The sequence below is a fragment of the Mytilus californianus genome, unplaced genomic scaffold (genome assembly GCF_021869535.1).
Source record: "Mytilus californianus isolate M0D057914Y unplaced genomic scaffold, xbMytCali1.0.p SCAF_3, whole genome shotgun sequence".
Lineage (NCBI taxonomy): Eukaryota > Metazoa > Mollusca > Bivalvia > Mytilida > Mytilidae > Mytilus > Mytilus californianus.
The window spans coordinates 113,788,531-113,808,794 of record NW_026262679.1 but is presented as its reverse complement, the minus strand read 5'-3'; the positions used below and the strand labels follow the sequence as shown (position 1 = coordinate 113,808,794).

The following is a 20,264-nucleotide window of genomic DNA, read 5'->3' as shown; positions in this document are numbered from 1 at the left end:
TTCAAAAAACAGTCCCTGATCTCTATTATTTATGAAATACCATTGTGGTTGTCAATGACAATTGCAAATCTTGTAACACTTTCTTTATACAGTCATATAAACGTGGTATACTGTTATAAAAAATAAGATAACAAAACATACCGAACTCCAAGAAAAATTCAAAACGGAAAGTCCATTATCAGATGGCAAAATCAAAAGTTTAAACACACCAAACGAATGGAACACAACTGTCATATTCCTGACTTGGTACAGGCATTTCCTTATGTAGAAAATGGTGGATTAAACCTGGTTTTATAGCTAGCTGAACCTCTCACTTGTATGACAGTCGCATAACATACTCTGTTAAAAAATTGATTTGTAAATTAATCCAATACTTTACAGAAAACTATATGTTGTATCACTGCCAATTGAATAAATGTAAAATATGAACTTTGATCTAGTATTTTTTACATAATTTTAAACAAATGTGGATTATATCATTACCGACTTTGATAAAGAATTTAATAGACAGCAATACTGTTACAAGATGGCAAACAATTATATTAATATAATACAAAGATGAACGAGACGGTGTGAAGTGTTATATATGATATACAAAAAAGTACATTTCCTCTTGAACTTTAACTGACATTTTGAATCAGAGTGATTCTTTACAAAGTAGGATTTATTCCTCCCCAGGACAAGATACTTGTATCTACGTTCGCCATTCTTTTTAATGAAACATAGTAATACCAACTTTTTCAATTTGTCTTTAAGTTTGAAATGGGGAATACTTGTGTAAAGTTTAGAAAAGTCAAATGTTTTAATACTATTGCAAGATGAGAGAGTCTTAGATTGTATGTACTCTAAAAGATCTTTGGAATTTGTTAGTATCCACATCTGATTCACGCCACCTCTAGAAAAGGCTGTTTGAAACTCACAATAACTTTGGAGCCCGGCTTTGATTGCTGATAAAATAGATGTTAATAATTTAGAAAGAGGTTTCGTGGAGCACTTAGAAGACCCAGCAATATACCGTTGTTTGTAAGGACACTTATGTAGTTTAGGTATCCAATACAGTGATGGAAGATCATAGAAAGGAACATAGAACAGACCTATGATTATCCAGGATTTCCTCTTTGGTAAGTGTCGTGAGGGTATATGTTGAGTTTTCAAGTGAATTGTCAATACCTAATTCATTTATCAAGCACTTTATGTAATGATATTTACACACAAACACTATGTTGTTTGGGGCTTTATCTGCGGGGATAACAACATATTTGTCATGGAGGTAGGACAAGTGTTTTGCTACATTTGGGTTTTTAAAAAATGTCGTAGCGTGGGTATTGATAGGCCCATGTAGTTTCTTAATTCGGATTTGTATCAACGACCTCACAGCCTTAATCCATTCGGAAAGATGTATATACGTCTTCTTTCTCGCGTTTAGCCCATTGCCTGACATAATCCTCGACTGAATCCATCAGTATTTTGAAGTTGTATTTCCAACATATTGATGGATTGATTAATACGGCCAGAAGGGGTGCACAATTGGATAATTGTGCACCCCTTCTGGACGATTTGTTTTTGTACTCGTATGAAGCAGAATTCATTCAGAACCTTCTAAAAGACAAAAAGAAAAAGCACCTTGCATAATTCTACTGCTAAATTTTTGATCACAATCTCTGCAATTTTGCAGCAACATTACGACCTTTGATTTTTCTACGCTTTACACTACTATTCCTCATGCTCAATTGAAAGATCGACTTCACTATCTTATTAAACAGAGCTTTTTCTATAAAAATGGGAGGCGTATATATACATTTCTTGTTTTGAGTTATAATAATTCTTATTTTGTGTAGAACCACACTGATTCTATCAGAAAATACACTGAAGTTGATATCATCAAAATACTGAACTTTTTAATCGACAATATATTTGTTGAGTTTGGAGGATTGATATTTCAACAGACGGTCTGTATTCCAATGGGTATTAATTGTGCACCCTTTCTGGCCGACTTGTTTTTGTACTCGTATGAAGCTGAATTCATTCAGAACCTTATAAAAGACAAAAAGAAAAAGCACATTGCAAAATTCTTTAATTTTACTTTCAGATATACTGATGATGTCCTATCACTGAATAACCCATATTTCAGTCAGTACTTGCATCTCATATATCCCGGTGAACTTGAAATTAAGGATACGACTGATACAAGAAGGACTGCTTCATACCTTGAACTTTTCCTCAATATTGACACAGATGGACGACTTCACACTAAAATCTATGACAAACAGGATGATTTCAACTTCCAAATTATCAATTTCCCATTTCTCAGCAGTAATATACCCTCTGCTCCGTCGTATGGTATTTACATATCTCATTTGATACGTTATGCTCGTGCATGTTCACACTATACGGACTTCATATACAGGAGCGTGCTCCTTACGCAGAAACTGCTCCAACAGAGTTATGAGGAGGAAAGATAAAAAATGACACTCCGTAAATTTTATGGACACAAGCACGAATTAGTTGATCTATACGATGTGTCTGTGTCTAAACTAACTAATGACATTTTTACCACGTCTTAGATTGTGGTTTAATACCTATGTCGTTTGTCTGCTAAGTACCGAACGTGACCTATTCCCGAATATGACTGTTTTGCCGAGTGTGAATTCGCATTGCTATACGACGTGTCTCGGTATTTTATACATTCAACATTCATGTATTTATGTTTCTGTTGTGGTTTCGGTTTGAATAATTTGTTATATTTCTTATCGTTTGTGGTTAGAATTCTGTACTTTCGATACATTTCACATTTGTCCTATTTTTCAGTATAGTCGAGTTAATTTCCATTTTTCATGGATAAAGTATTATGTTTGTCCAAATAATTATGACGTTGTCACAGCATTCATTGAAGATAGCCTTTCAATACCGTCATTATCATGATAATTGTTTGGACTTGTATTGTGAAAATAATTGTATAAATTTCAAGATTATGTATTCGTTACAAAAATGCGTCACTGTTTGTGATGTCCTGTCCTGTCTGTTGTTAATGGAAGATGTTCGTTGTTATTCTACGGTTTACATGTTGTAGCAACTATTATATTATTTATTTGTGCATATCTCTGTGATGAGTGTTCTTGCGTGTTTTTGTGCTGTATTACTGTCACGTAGGGTTGTCATTTTAGCGATATATATTTTAACATTGCCATATAAGCAGGAGGTTTGGCTAGCCATAAAAACCAGGTTCAACCCACCAGTTTTTCTTAAAATGCTCTGTACCAAGTCAGGAATAAGGCAGCTGTTATCAAATAGTTCGTTTCTATGTATGTTGGCGTTTGTTTTTGTTGCACTTCAGTGTTTCTGTTGTTCCTTTGATTTCCTCTCATAGTTGATGTGTTACCTCGGTTTTAGTTTGTAACCCGGATTTGTTTACTCTGAATCGATTTATGCCTTTTGAATATACTACGTTGCCTTTATTTATATGGTATAAATCATGTCAATACCGAGGAACTGACTACTGAGCTGATGATACTCTCGAGGACTAACAGTCCACCAGCAGCGGTATCAACCAAGTGCTAGTGAATGAAATAAACAATTTCTGGCATTTATGAGAGTCTAGGTTGGTATGTCATCATATAAGACTTAACGGCTATTCTGAGAGGCTAGCCACTGAAGACTTATCGGCTGCTGTAATAGAATAGCTTACTACATCATTACCGACAAATTATCGGCTACTGGAAGAGGGTAGATTGCTAGATCGCTACCGAAGACTTATTTGCTACTGTATACGGCTATACTACAAGGTCATCACAGAAAACGTATTGGCTACTTTCAGGAAAAGGATTATAAAACAAGTATCTTTCTTTTGTTTAATTCGTCTTTCTTCGTTTTTTATAGAATTTTCGACTGTAGATACAGCTACTATTGAGTAATTCCTCTCCGAATGCTACAGATACGTCAAAGCTCATTATTTTACTGTAACGAAGAGATGAAAACACGAAATGATTCAGTTATCCTTAATTAACTTTGTTTGAAGGCTTGAAATGAAATTAAATATGTCTTAATTAATTGTTGAGATAGCTGCGTCGGTATAGAATCAAAATTAATGGACGTATTCGATATTGTCGAATTTAGTTGTTTAAAGAAGGTTTCTTCTTTTTTAGATGATGGCTGAAATTTGACAAGCATCCTACATACTTATTATGTAATAATGTTGTTGTTAATTATAAGACGAATTTCCCGTTTATCAAAGTCCATCGTCATCCAATATTTAATTAAGAATTTTGACAAAGTACTACATTTATATTTGGGGTTATGATGTAATTTAGAAATTAAATAGTTTTATAAGATCTATATTAATCTACATTAGCTTTCAAATTTTGAAGAATAGACAAATTTTGTAAATGTGTCATTTTAATTGTTTTTCATAACAATCAATTCTTGCTTTTCATAGATATTTATATATTCTAAACATTTATGTAAATAAGACAAACTTCAATTAATCAAAAACTAAAAACAAAAAACAAAAAAAAACAAAAAAAACCAAAAAAACCAAAAAAAAAAAAAAACAACGGAGATAAAAAAACAAGAATTTACGAATTAAACAATTGAAGGTAAAAGAATTAAGAAGAAAAAGGAAGACTTCCATTTTGCATGTTGTTCTGTCATGATATAAAGCATCAATGAAAGTGAATGAAAATGGTATGAATATGAATTTAACAACTTTCCCCAACGACCAAAGCACACATATGTGAACAATGACAGGTAGCAGCTATACAGCTTTAAAAAAATGACCAAACCCACACCGTATAGTAATTATAAAATGCTGCGTTATTACAAAATGTGAAACAATTAAAAAGAAAAACACTAAGGCCTTATCTAAACTACTACAATGAACAAAGTAAGTATGACAGAAAGGCATTGAACGAAAACAACTAGAATACAGGTTGAGGACCTGGGACAGGAACAGAAAGAATGTGGGTCTACTCACAAAACTGGAGCATCTGAAATCTTTCCCGTTTTGTTATGTGTTGCTCCGTCTTTGTTTTTTTAACTGTTTTGTAGAAGGTTGTTTGTCTTTTGGTCATTTGTTCGTATTCAGCCATGGCGTTGTCTGTTTGCTTCGATTTATGAGTTTTAATCTAGTAACATCAGTCTATCTTTTTCAAGCCTATATTAAGTACCATGATTTCGAGAATTACATGTTTATATCACTGTCATTTAGATTTACGCTGAATATAATTTTCAAGGATTTTTTTACACAAATAAAAAAAAAAATGTTGAAAATATCATCACCGACTTGAATAAAGAGATTGATAGATAGCAACACAGTAAGATAAGTCTCTCAAAAGGTAGCACCGAAGTCACTTGGATTTTGTAAATGAAATAAACACTTTATAGATTTCGTGCGTCCGAAACTCGTTACCTTTATCAGGAAACCCACGGATGAGTAAATACGTCAAACAGTAGGATTTATGTGAACAAAGAGGACGGACTTTAACAGCATTCTAACGTCAATTTTGCCCGCGGGAGTTTGAACGTCAGTCTTTGATAATTTAGTCATTTATGAATGGGGTATTTTAAATAGGTATATAGTATAAATCATGTCAGTACAGAAGCTATCACTACTGAGCAGATGATACTCGCGAGGACAAACAGTCCACCAGCAGTGGTATCGACCCAGAGCTAGTACATGAAATAAACATTCCATTAATTTCATGCATTTATAAAGATCTAGATTGGTTTATCGTCACAGAAGACTTATCAGCTATGCTTAGAGGCTTGCTTGCTAGATCACCACTCATGAATGACTTATCGGCTGCTGTAATAGAACAGCTTTCTTCATCATCAACAAAAACTTATCGGCTACTGGAAGGGGCTAGCTTGCTAGATCGCCATCGAAGACTTATTTGCTACTATAAACGGCTTTATAACTAGGTCATCGAAAACGAATTGGCCACTTTCAAGGAAAGGATTATAGAAAATGTTTATCTCGTTTTTTTATCGTATTTCATAGACTTGTTTTGCCTATACTTACAGGTACTATTGAGTAATTCCTCTCCTAATGCTACAAATACAACACAGCTCATTATTTTACTGTAACAAGTAGATGAAAATGCAAAATGATTCAGTTATCCTTAGATAAACTTTGTTAGAAGGCTTGAAATGAAATTTGATTTGTCTTACTGTAATTATTTTTTAGGTAATTGTGCCGGTAGAGGATCAAAATTAATGGACTTATTGGTACTGTCGAATTAAGTTTTTTAAAGAAGCTTTTTTTTTAGATGGGGGCTCATATTTGACAAGCATTCTACATTCTTATTATGTAATAATTATGTTGTAAATTATAAGACGAACTTTCCGTTAATTTAAGCCTGTCGTTATCCAATATTTTATTATGAATGTTGACATTTGAATAGATTCATATTTGGGGTTATGATACAATTTAGGATTGAAATATGTTATAAGACATATGACATCACGTTATAACATCTAGATCATCTTTCAATTTATGGATAATAGCTTTTCAAACGCGACTTGCGATGGTTCGAGATATTTAGATACTAAATCAGTGAAATTTAAGCAAACAACGGATACAAAGAACAAAACGATTACGAAAGAAACGACTGAAAAGAAAACGAAATGCTTCCATTTTGATTATTACATACCCATAATATAAACAGCAATTACAATTAGGGAGATATGGTAGGGTTATTAACAAGACAACTTTCTGTAAAGACCGACGAACAAATACGTGAACAATGGCAGGTCGCCTCAGAGCAGCGTTCAACAATGAGCAAAACCCATACCGCATAGTAAGCAATAAAAGACCGCGGAATGACTAAATTGAAACCTTTGTAAAAAGAAAAACCAAAGATCTTATTTATAATACACCAATGAACAAAAGCAAGCGTATAAGAAATCAACTGAACGAAAACCACTGGATCACAGGTTCTGGCCTTTGAACAGAAAAAGAACGAATGTGGCGCCATTTAACATATTTGCGAGCAATCAACGCTCTCCCCAATGGGGACGGGGTTTTATCAACACGAATTAAAAACAAAATGTAAAAATTAGTTGACAGGCTTTTGATCAGTATTTTCCACAAACTCAAAACCGATCTTGGAGTACTCATAGCCCTCCATTCCCGCCCGAAGCCACATTACAACTAATAAAATAACCCATGTACTCCCAGACCTCAATTTCAATCAGTACACGAATTAAGAGTAAAGGCTTCATCAGCAAGCTGAGAAAGGCATAATTATATGCAATGCAAACATTTAAGTATCTGCAGGATGTAGGAACATCTTAGCGCAGATATAGACAATATTCAAAAATCATACTGCGATGTAAAATTGATAACCTTTCAGACTATATTTATTCAAAGGAATATTAAGTTAAGGATTAATGGTTCTTAATGCTTTCCCACTTCCTTTTTTAGTTTGCCTTTGTTCTTTATTTTTATCCGTGCGTCACTGATGAGTGTTTTGCAGAAAAAAAAAATAGGATGTGCTATCCCGTTTCTAAATTATTTTTAAAGAACAGCCAAAAAGGAAAATTACCAATAGGAATCAAACATCAATATATTATTTATATATTAATGTTATCGTATATTAGATGTCTTTAAAGTCAATTTGCATGGGTTGAATTCTGCAATATAACTCGAAAAAATCTTGATAATTTAAAGCAAAAATATCTTCGATAAGTGTTACTAATATTTAACAATTGAACGAAATTAAGACAAATTTTACTAAGTTTGGCCATACATTGTAATTCATAACAATACAAATCAAATCTGTTATAAAAGTGGTACAATTGGTACCCATTAGAATACCTACAACCTACCGATAAACATTATTGCCGAAACGTGCACAGATATTTATAGGGAGAACAAGTACAGCTTTAATCATCTCATCACAGATCCACTTATATTTCAATAAAAGCACTGCGGAAGTAAAGTATATAAATTTCACTGTTCCTACCATCCTTGTATCAAGTAATAGAATTGTGTGAAATAAAATGATTATCTAGTCTTTACCAAAAAAATCATTAACGGAACCAGCAAATAATTATGTTGTAAGTTTAAGAAATGTTCCATTAGACATAGATAGATAATTACAGTGACAATAGCATATATCCTACGATTAGAAAACAACAAATATATTTAATAATTGCATTGTAAATTGATCATTTTGCATTACTGATGTGTGTAACATTTTTGCATTCCTTTTTTATTTTGATTACGTGTACTGAATGCGTTTAGCACTTGACACTGTTCTTTGAAACGGTTTTAGGAATATGCCATGGTCTAAGTATATTCGAAGAAAAATGATGTTGTGTTGAGACTGAAATCGGTTCATTAGTTCGTTTCTGTCTTTACATTACATATATCAAGTGCACATACGTAGATATGTATTAAGAAACAATACCCAGCGCTACTGTCTTAATCGTAGTTGTTTGATATTTCTATATTTCTATTTTGATCACTTTCAAATAGTGATTTATGTCTTCTTTTTGGTATCTAAGAGAACCTACACTATTTGTTATATTCAATTCAAGGGAATATATACATGTAAGTGGTCCGTTAATCTCCTATTAGTCAGAAACTTGATCAGTACTGGTCTTATTTCATATCTTAATGTTATTTGCTATTTGGAAACTTGAATACAGATCTTTAATTGTTACTGTTAATTTAATTCATAGAAAAAATTGTTTAAAACTCAATATGATTGAGAGATAGGTTTATTTCATAGACTATGCCTTCTATTGTTGAAGACGGTATGTTGCTATCTATGGGTTTATAACTATTTTTTGGTTATCGCCAAGTTGAGAACTAAATAACAACTGCACAATACCATGAATGGCCAGCCTGCGACAATATAGGCAATATCGAAAAATACAAAAATGACAAACACAACACACATTACAAGACGTCAAAGGTGACTCTATGAAAGAAACCGGACATTGGTAATCAAACAACATCATATATGATTATTTAGATTCACAAATTCTATCTTCTGTTCTTTGAAATAAACATTTGTTGAACAAATCCCACTCTGTGAAAAGTAAAATTTCCCTAGACACATATTTACATGTGTTTGTATCAATCAAATTTATTGTCTGATAGATATTGGCGAAACATCGAAAAAGGACTAGACAAAGGAAGAAGCTGACAATATAATGGAATTATATACGACTGTCATACAAGTGAGTGGTTGAGCTAGCTATAAAACTAGTTTTGAAAGACGGACGAAAGATACCAGAGGGACAGTCAAACTCATAGATCGAATACAAACTGACAAAGCCATGGCCAAAAATAAAAAGACAAACAGACAAATAATAGTACAGATGACACAACATAGAAAACCAAAGACTAAGGAACACGAACCCCACCAAAAACTGGGGGTGATCTCAAGTGCTCCGGGTTTAATCCACCCTTTTCTACATAAGGAAATGCCAGTACCAAGTCAGGAATATGACAATTGTTTTCCATTCGTTTGATGTGTTTGAGCTTTTGATTTTGCCATTTGATAAAGGACATTCCGTTTCGAATTGTGCTTAGGGTTTGGTATTTTTGTTATTTTACTTTTTACATGACTTCACTTGACATTAGTGTGACAATCTTAATATTCATACAGTATTCAATGACAGAAATGTGTCCTTTAATGGTATTTTCAAGCAATGAGTGGTCTATTTCATTAGAAACAACCAACGTCAATAGTGGAAAATACAAATTTAAGTACATATGAATAAGTACCAGCAATCAGTAAACTATAATGAGTATGCTGTTTATCTTAGATATCGATTTTAGTAACAACACAATCACAAACACACATGATTTTTTTTAGAGGAGCACATTTTGTTTTGTCTGTTATTTTTAAACAAATACATATGCTGGCATCAAAAACATATATTTCAAAGAACTATAAAGAGACTGGTAAAATTTTATTGGAAACACTGTCACTTTAACTTAATATTCACATCTGAAAGTATCTTTTAATGTTTGTGATATGAAAACCAAGGAAATGCATTCAATTTGGATGATATTGTCGCGATTCTATCTCTAAAACAAGTGTAAATAGATAGCAGCTGTGTATGATAACTAAAGCATTTCTCATGTAACATCTTAGTTTTTGTAACAAATTAGTTATGTCACAGTCTAGCAGTTAATTTATTATCTCAGCAGCATTTTTAAAACTCTTTGTTTTAAAGATGTAAAGGACTGAAAGTATATCCAATTGAAAATTTAAGCAAAGAACTTAACAACTTTAATGATGCTACCGGAAGTGGATGTGCTTGAATATTTTTTTGCGTGTGTGTGTTCGTGTGTGAGTGTTTATATTTACTTGTGAATTTGTCTATGAAAACAGGTATAAATATAGATAGGAAGGAAATAATTAAAAACGTATCATACTGATTACATAGAACAATGTTTCCGGAATAACATTTTTTTTACAGGAAGTTCGAAAAAGGTAATTTGAAATTTAAAAAAAAAAACCACAACAATAACGGATCTATGTACAATGTATTATAACTGTATCACACAGATCTCAGTGTGCACGACCCGATTTCTGGAATATCCTTCACAAGTAAATAATTTAAGACCTAAACGGTCATTCTACCCACTCTACGAAGGAGGGGAGATATGATGTTTTATCTTGTCTGTCCGTCCGTTTTTTTTTTCAATGAAATTACCTTCCCATTTTTCTCAGAAACTACGAATCAGTGTTTCCTGAAATTTGTTACCAGGCTTCATGTGAGCTTGTTATACCACGTGACCTGTTTCAGATGCATCGTTCAACAATTTTCTGTTTACGCAATATTTCTATGTTTTAAACATAACGCCATGTGTGAAATGATAAACAATAGGTTTCTGAAATTTGTTATTAGGGTTCATATTAGCATGCTATACTTTGTGATTATTATTTGATTCAGAATAATTGCTCATAACGTCCTGTTTATCAAATACTTATATATGACACAAACACATACAGGCCATGTATGAAATTTTTGTCGCATTTTTCTAGGGAACAACAAAATAGAAATTTATAAAATTATGTTATCAGGCTTCATATGAACATGCTTTCAGAATAAGTTCTCTTTAACTTCCTGTTTGACGAATACTTGAAGCGGGGTATCATTAGTGAGATTAATTGGCAATATTGGTTATTATCATACCGTACATATTTTATAAACAATTCTTTTGGTTTATACATTATCATGTGACATGTTATAGTTGAATTAATTTTTATTTAACTGCAAGGAAGGACGAATAACTCTTATATTCTATACCGAGCTATGAATAAACATACTGTTCAGCGGTTAGTAACATTTAAAGCTTCTTGATTGGTACAGGAGTTATCCCCCATCAAAAGGAGGTCACAAAAGTTTTTAAACCAGATGGCAATGGCCAGATTAGAAGTCCATCGGTAACGAGGAAACAAGGTTTGTAAATTTATCTGGTGCCGCGGATAGCCCTCACAAGCGGTCCTTTTCCGGGCCATGAATATTTAAAAAAAATAATCTATCTTTTTGCAAATACCAGAAATTCCATGACACAAGTGAGTCCCTGACGTACGACAATATTTAACAACAACAAGGAGTGTGTATCTTTAACGGATAGCTTCAATGGTTTGAAAGGCCCTTTCACTTTTAGTTCGGTATAATAAAACAATTGTGGCACCTAAGAAGCGGTGAATATCCAAAATATTTATACCTAAAAAGTTATTTCTCTTCGGGCTGCAACCTCTTGGAAATAGCATTTAAGAGTTGACACTTTTGGATCTTCACCTTTTCTACAAGCCATAGTTGTCTAACATAATACATAATATTCTCGATAAGCTAAGCAATATATAACTGGAAAGTTATAACGAGAACCCTATTGTAAAATTCGTTAATTTTTAATGTATCTCGTAAATGATCATTTGAAAGAAGGAATTGAAAATAATGTAAATTTTGCAAGAATTTATAAATACATTTCGTGTTAGATAAAAGATCCGAAACAGAGTTTTACTTTGAAATATGGACAAGTTATTTGCATAATACATTGTATGAATTAATAGAAATATAATCCTAAACCTCTATGATTATAAGACATTTTCAATCCAGTAAAGTATCTTAACATGAAGGCAATGATATATATGTCTCTTTTTAAATTAGAAATTGGAATGACCTGCAATGCTCTTTGCAAAGTGACACTAAGCAATACTTTTATAAAATGCTAAATCTCGCAAGATCATTTCAATGTTTTTGTTCCATTCGATTGATGTAATTTGTTCGACATAATCATGAAGGCACTATAACTGTTTTATGGCTTAACCTTTATATTCCTCTTAACTTTGATATGAAATAATTGATTTGGATATTGACAAATGAGACTGTTTCCATAATGTATAACCACATTTGGCTTCCACTCCTTCAAACTATTTATCATACTGCCTTTGAAAAAATTAAGGTAATTAAATGCGTTTCCAGATTTTATAAAATAACCTAAGATTGTAAGAAGTGTCATTTGAATATACCGATCGTCTGACTTTTATACAGGAGCTTCTTATTCGCACAGCGGGTGATGCATGCATTGCAAAAGACGCATACCCTGACGACAAATCCGGTCTCGCTACGTTTTGAGTTCATGTGATACCATCAGGTTTTGTTGTTACTCTGATTTGTACATATATCGTTTTATGAAATTACAACATCGTTTAACTATTGTTGCCTTAAATTTTCAGTTTTCTGACATGTTAACATAACATTTTAGATGTTCATTACCATTAACCCACTATTGTTTACTTTTATGGTACATGCCATAAATTTAAATATCTTGTAATTTTATATCAAAATACATCTACATAACATCGCGACCCAAATTATTTTTAAAGTCAAGCTTCCATCGGATACTACGGACAAATACAATCTTTTATGCAATTCTTTTGACTGAACTAAAACAAAATATGCAAATAGGAGGTAAGGTATATTCAAAATGCCCTAGTGGTCTAATTAGTTTAACCACTGTATCACAAGTCTGTCAACACTGATATTGTGAGTTCGAGTAACGCACGTGGCAGATACGTTTGAAATTACGGCAGTACTCCTCATTCTACACTTAATGCCAGATTGAAAGAATTAGTCCAACTTTTGTTTCATGAAATAGATTTGCCATTACAGATACAAATATATTGTTTAAGGACGGTACAAATCATATTTGATTTGAGAAAAATTAATTCACTGAAACTGTCATCCTCAAAATACTGGATTGAAAACATATTGATTACGTACGGAAGACATGTCTTTTAATATATACGTAATTGGCATTTCTATGGGAACCAACAGTGACCCTAAGTCTGCTTTCTGACTTTTTTATTCATATATTCTTATAAGACAGAGTTAATATAGAAGCTTATAAAGCAAAATGTAAGTGGCTTGCATTAATTCTGAACTTTAGAGATAAAACCCATTTACTGGATTATAAAGTTGTCGAATGCATCTATCCGAATGAACTTATACTTAAGAAAAAGTAAAGGATACCACTGATACAGTTTGATTTACCTTATTTCTTGACTGACTTGAAATTTAGATTTTTCCAATTGTGAAATTTTCATTTCTGTGTCGAATTATTTGAGCAACACCCGCTTATGAAGTTTATTTCTCCCAGTCGATAAAATATTCCAGGACTTGCGTTTTTCCATCAATGTTTTCTTGAAAGACGATTACTCAATACGAGGAAGCTATAACATCAAGGATTACACGTGGTAAAGTTGAAGTCATCCCTTTTAAAGGTTTACAGCAACCATTTTGAATATCTGTGTCATAAATGACAACGGATTTATTCCCGTCTTTTTATTGCTATTGTGATAATACCAAATTCAACTTTCTGGGTTTTAACTTGCACTAGCAACATTACGGGTGCCACATCCGGAGCACCTTAGGTTATATTTTTGGATGGGTGCGTAAATCTTAATCCTTAGATTTTTGTGCTTTGTTGTAATTTTGTTAGAAGTCCTTTCGTCCATTCTAGTTTTTTTCGGTTGCCCCATTGGTATCTTTCCTCAGTTTCAATATTTAATATGTACAAGCTGTTTTAAATCTCGGATTCAGATGTTAAAAAACCGTTTAAATAGCAATATGACCTACACAGATATCCAAAATATTGTACTGGTGTATCAATTATGGTCCTCAAATATAAAGCTAGATATTTATTTAATGTAGAATTCGCTTAAAAGGATTTAGATACAATCAATATCAGCAATTATTTTTCAAAACATCTGTGCAGAAAACAATACATGTTCTCTTCAAAGATAAAACTACACCTGCCATTCCATAAACCCTCACTAAACCAATTGCATCCAAGATTTTTAACCACAAAAAGGCATTAAGGACCTTTACCCTTAAGATTGTAAAATCAAAACCTCCAGATGAATCTTGCTCATCGTCCCCTGGTCATGTTATTTCTAGAGATTTTGGCATGGTAAATAATTACCACCTTTTATATTAAGGTAAAAATCATTCAAGCAGCATATATAGTACGCACAGATCCCCGCACCGAACTTTCGGTTATGTTGTAGTCTTGAACTCATTTCAAAAACCAAAGATGAATTAAAATTATGAAATTTGGTTGTGTTTAATTTAGTTTTGTAGCTCTATTCAGTTTGAAGCAAATTATAAAGAAGATATTAATACGGATCTTGCACAGTCTGTTCTTAAAATAACTTTTTTACATTAATATGTTATGTTATGTTATGTTATTTAAATGTAATCAAGTCATCGATGTCGAATTAGATTCACCTAATATGAATAATTTGCTTCCGCGTTCACAAAGAGTACGAGTTATATTGAAAAGTTGTTGTCAACCTGTCACGAAATGCTCCTAGTATGGATAATGTTGAACCCGACATCACATGAAATTCAGCTAATAACACAAATTTTCTTTACCTTTGAACAAGATGCAAATGATATTGCTTTCATCCAAAAGAGAGGCTTTTTCGGTTTTTATATATGGTTTAAAAGGGATATACCAATGATAAATATACTTTTCTAATGAGATATAATATGTTTTTTTGCCATTTGTATTTTGATTAAGTTGTTGCCATGCCATGCCAACTGTCGACTGTCAAAGACATTTGCAATAACATTGCGCACTCCCAGTAGACGTTTCCTATATATTCAATATCTTTTGTTAGCATTAGATTTGCAACGGGACATCAGTAATATATTTTAAGAGTTGCCACCGTCAATTTTGAAATTGATACTTGCAACTCTTATTTCCTTTATATATGGTATTTATGAATTACTAGTACTCACATAAAGCTTCTCCAAGTATCCATCTATCATGACTAAAGAACTCCATCAGGGCCGAAGTCTGACATATGGTGAGAGTAAGTAGATCTGACATACTTAAATTCAGTAAACAGCAGTTAGTAATGGTCTTCATATTCTTGTATCTCAGAATCACTATTATAACTAAAGTATTACCGAAAAAACCAGTAATAAACATAGCAACATTCATAAAAGTCACCCAAAGGTACATGTATAATGGTGTTGATATCATTTTGGTGTCCGTGCCATTTTCCAAATAAGTCGAGTTCATGATGCTGCAGGTACAACACAAATATCTATTAAATCTTTTTTAAAAACCTTTTCCGCTAAGTTTAACCAATGAAATAAACTATATTTTATTCAACTTACGCTTTTAATTGAATGTACACAGCTACAAGCAATTAATGCTCATTTCGCTTGTATATGCTTCCATGCCATGATTACTAACTTGATTGAGAAGAAATCTCTCCTTTAGGAAGAAAGTGAATGTATTTGATAATTACTCTGTAACTAAATGTACACTTATAACACACTGTACAACAAATTAACTATAATTGTTATTATCGCTATTTTACGATATTTTCCTTTGATCTTGCTGACTGATTATTTCCTTTCTCAGCGGAGTCGAGTAATATGAAATATTATCGCTAGAAACTAAGGGAACACGTGCCATTGTCAATGAAATTAACAACGTTGTCATAGGTAAAATAGCGATAAACTGATTATCATTGGTCATCTCAACTCGAGTGCTTTTCTCACTTTCGCCGTTCCGGCTCAAGCGAGAAAATCAATCTCGTTGAGATAACCAATGATAATCTATAAATATCAAATGATATTCACTTCTGCAAGTTGAAACAAACTGACTAATATGTATTTTGTATTTAACTTGATAGTTTTAGTTCCAATGATATCGTAGTTACTACATTCTGATAACTTTTAAGTACTTTCTTTACATGTAAAAAAAAAAAACAACCCATAAATGATAAATTTCCGAGAATCAGAAAGCTGCTTTGACATGTTTTCTTTCTAAAAGTCAACCATACAAACATAATCAAAACTAACAGATACTATGTAGATTGATGTAATATACAATACAAAAATATTGAACAGTTAAAGACATCAGTTCCATCCCATCGGGCAAGAGACGGAACAAATTGGATATCAGATTATATTTCTGTGATAAATAGCTTTGTAAATTATATCATAACATATTAATTTGTACATCACACACATCAGTTTAATGTAAAGCAGTATTTGTTAACTCAGTCATTTTTTTATCAGCAGGAAGCAATCTAACCTTTATATTTGATTTTTTGTATATGTTCTTTAAAACAGTACTAGTTATCAAAGAAGAAACTACACTATGCAGTTGATTAACAGGCCAACTTAGATTTATTCTGGTAACTTTATAGTTAGTCTAGTATTGATGATTCTGTAAACAGAATTTCGTTCAACCTGATTTTGACATACAAAATTGAGATTGATTTCCCTTGAAAGCATTTGAAATTTTTTATATATTAAAATTGAAGAAATTTTTGCAAAACTGGTTTTTCGGATTTCCTGATGCAAACCATTAAATTTCGTATAAAAATTTATAGAAATTTAAAGTTTTCTGCTGCGTTTTAAGCAATTTTGAGGTATTTTATTGTGACGTTAGATAATTATTTTCGAACCAGAAATTACAGAAAATACAAATTTGATGAATCTGAAATCGTATGCTAAGTCTCATTTTACTGATAGCGTCAAAGCAAATCCAAGATTTTATGGATTTTTGATATCTATACTTCTAAATAACGAGGTCCAATTTTTAAACCGGCATGACGTAAAATCCACGAAACAAAGAATTCAACTTTATATATAACTAATATAGGACAATGGTGTTTATTAAAAATTACACCATTCCAGGCACTTTTGTTTTCCACATGATTAATATTGCCAATAATTACCAAGTTCCGGGTCGAAACCGATACCGATACCAATAGAATATGTCACCTGTTACCTCTTACATAATCTATACGTTCTGCCTCTGTAAAGCGCACCACCAAACAATATATTTGGGATTAGCTATACACACGGTTCATTATCACACCTGAGCTTCGTCATTATACAGGGACTAAATTCAACCATTGTCACATGTAGTTTCCGGATTTAGTATGAAAACCAAGACGTGTTGAAACAGAAAGATTTTGAAAACAGAGAAAATTGTGCACATTATAATCAACACGATTTTTTCAGATGAATATACGAATACTAAAAATCCAGGTAAAAAATAAGGCGTAGAAATTTTCCAATTTGTTAGCCGGCACGACGAAAAACTAAAAATCAAAGAATTCAACTTTATATATAACTGGTGTTGATAAAAATTTACACCATTTCAGGCCCTTTTGTTTTCCACATAATTATAATTACCAATAATTAACAAGTTCCTGGTCGACGGGTTCAAACAGAAAGAATTTGAAAGCAGAGAAAACTGTGGACTTTATAATAAGCATGATTTTATCTGATGACAATACGAATACTAAAAATTCAGGCTAAAAAAAAGGTGTAGTTTTTAATCCAGTCACAGACCCGCGGATGTGTTCTAGTATAAAAAGAGATATTGTATGATTTCACATGGGACAATAATCAACGATTGACCAAAGATCAAGGGTATAAACAAGTAACGTTCACTGCACATTCTTTGAAAAATGAGTAAAGTAGTATCGTATTGTAAGCTATGAAAGGTAAAAAAAATGAAAAACAAAAGTAAAATAACAAAAATACCGAACTCCAAGGAAAATTCAAAACGGAAAATCCATTATCAAATAGAAAATCAAACACTCAAACACATCAAACGAATGGAAAACAATTTGCATATTCCTGATTTGGAACAGGCGTTTCCTTATTTAGAAAATGGTGGATTAAATCTGTTTTTATAGCTAGCTAAACCTCTCACTTGTATGATAGTCATATTGAATATCATTATATGGACAACACTGTGTGAGCAAAACAAACAGACATAATAGGTAAAAATGTCAAAAATTGGGGTACAGCAATTAGCATTGTTTTATATTCTTAATCACTATAAAACAAATAACTATTTAAAATAAGAAAAACAAAATGGAATATAGACAATCTATAAACAAAATACACAATCAAAAATAGAAGACAAGAATACCAAAATGAAAACCAATGGCCTGATTTTAGCTAGTAACAGTATAAGAAAGGTCACGAATGTGAATATACATGTAATTCTATATATGATGGTTCCTTAACTGCAGGTAAGGAGTGATTTCGAGAACTATTGTGAGACTCATGATGAACTACATTAGATGAGCATTTGGACAATTAATGCCTTTTCAGTGATGATTGAGTCCAAAATATTTCAGCAAAACGTACATTTTTAGGTTTAGACTTTTGAGATGTTGTTAGGATCTGATTAGTCAAGTGTTTTATAAATGGTTTTACAGTTTGCTCTGATGTTGTGCTATTGTACAACTGTCTTAGATAAAATATGGTTGATTACTTGCAAACCCCGCCATATTATGAATGTGATCCATAGTTTCTTACATTACATGTACGTCATTTGGCCAGGTTGTCAAAAAGTGATAAATTGTCTTACATATGCTTATCATTAACATAGAAATAATCCTGACCCAAAAATAATATTCACACAAGGCAGTGTAGTTGGTGCTTATCTAGAAGCTGACAAGATATCGCGTGTGCTGTATGTCACTAAAATGACGTCATTTGAAGTTACAGGGCCAAATAAACCCAAAAATGTACCTCATCCTTTGCATAACTTAAAGTTTAAAGTAACGATGTTTCAAAATCTCGTTAAAACAATGCCGGTGATACCCAAATGAGACGACCGATCTTTTCATCACTCTTAGACGTACACCTTTTTGTTCTTATTAGAGTTTATGTGATTTCTTCAGTTTTTGTTAGTAACCGTGATGTGGTTTCCTTATCGTTTAAAGAGATAAAGTATTGTAGTCTTATTTAAGGGCATACGATACAGTTACAGGGGAGGTAATGACGTAAATCGGGTAAAAAAGCATTTTTCGAGTGATTTTAATCATTAGCTTGAAAACGAGTACATGGACCCCTCTTTTTTAAAAGGACATTTGACTTGATACTTTATGAAGATTATGTGTACCATTTCTTATGACAAAGTCACCCATGATTTTTTTTTCAAATCAGATAAATATGCAGCAGAAAATGCCGTTTTTTTTTACCAAAATCATAAAATTTTGATAAAGATTAATTATTTCAAAGAATTGTTACACATATTAAGAGCATACTTTTGTAACTCAGATACTTTAGTATTCCAAATTGTTTTACAAAAATCTGCATGTGTTTACCTTTTGAAACCGACTGTAGTCTGAACCTAAAGAAACTTTCTGAACTTGTCATTAACCCTAATCCTTACAATACGAAATAGCTGATCTCATACTCGATCAGGTTTAAACAGTCTTAACTCATTCTCGACCTGTACTTAACCAGTTCTGGACCTGTTTTCAATGTCTAAACAACACTCGACCAAAGGACGTAAAGTTCGGAACCATTGTCGACCAAAGTTTTAACCATACTCGAACAAATTCAGAAATTTACTTGACCAATAAACCTTGACTTTATCAATCTTGAATGTATAACTATAATTTATTTTACTCCAAACGACTTATTTTTACATTTATGTACTTCCATTTGCTTTGATTGTGTTTTATTTTCAGTTATTATACGTCTTGGTCTAGCCAAGGTAAACTAATCTTTTAAAAAAAACTCTAATAGAAAAATAAGAGAGATAAATTAAGATTAGGTCGAGTATGTTACAGAATTGGTCTAGTAAGGTTAATACTTGGTCGAGTATGGTTAAGACGTGGTCGAGTATGGTTAAGACTTGGTCGAGTATGGTTCAAACTTGGTCGAATATGGTTCAGACTTTGGTCAAGTATGATTCAGACTCATTAAAATGATTTTTTTAAGTTGAATAC

At 32.3% G+C, this 20,264-nt stretch overlaps 1 protein-coding gene across 1 annotated transcript in view; it reads right to left on the bottom strand.

The window, feature by feature from the left end:
• The window catches only part of LOC127735870 (thyrotropin-releasing hormone receptor-like), a 173,206-nt gene extending 157,622 nt beyond the window's left edge, over positions 1-15,584 (bottom strand). Inside the window, exon 1 of the mRNA XM_052246270.1 lies at positions 15,277-15,584. Within this exon, the coding sequence (XP_052102230.1) occupies positions 15,277-15,562 (286 nt within the window). The 5' untranslated portion in view covers positions 15,563-15,584. The remainder of the gene's footprint in view (positions 1-15,276) is intronic.
• Between the last annotated feature and the right edge of the window lie 4,680 nt (positions 15,585-20,264).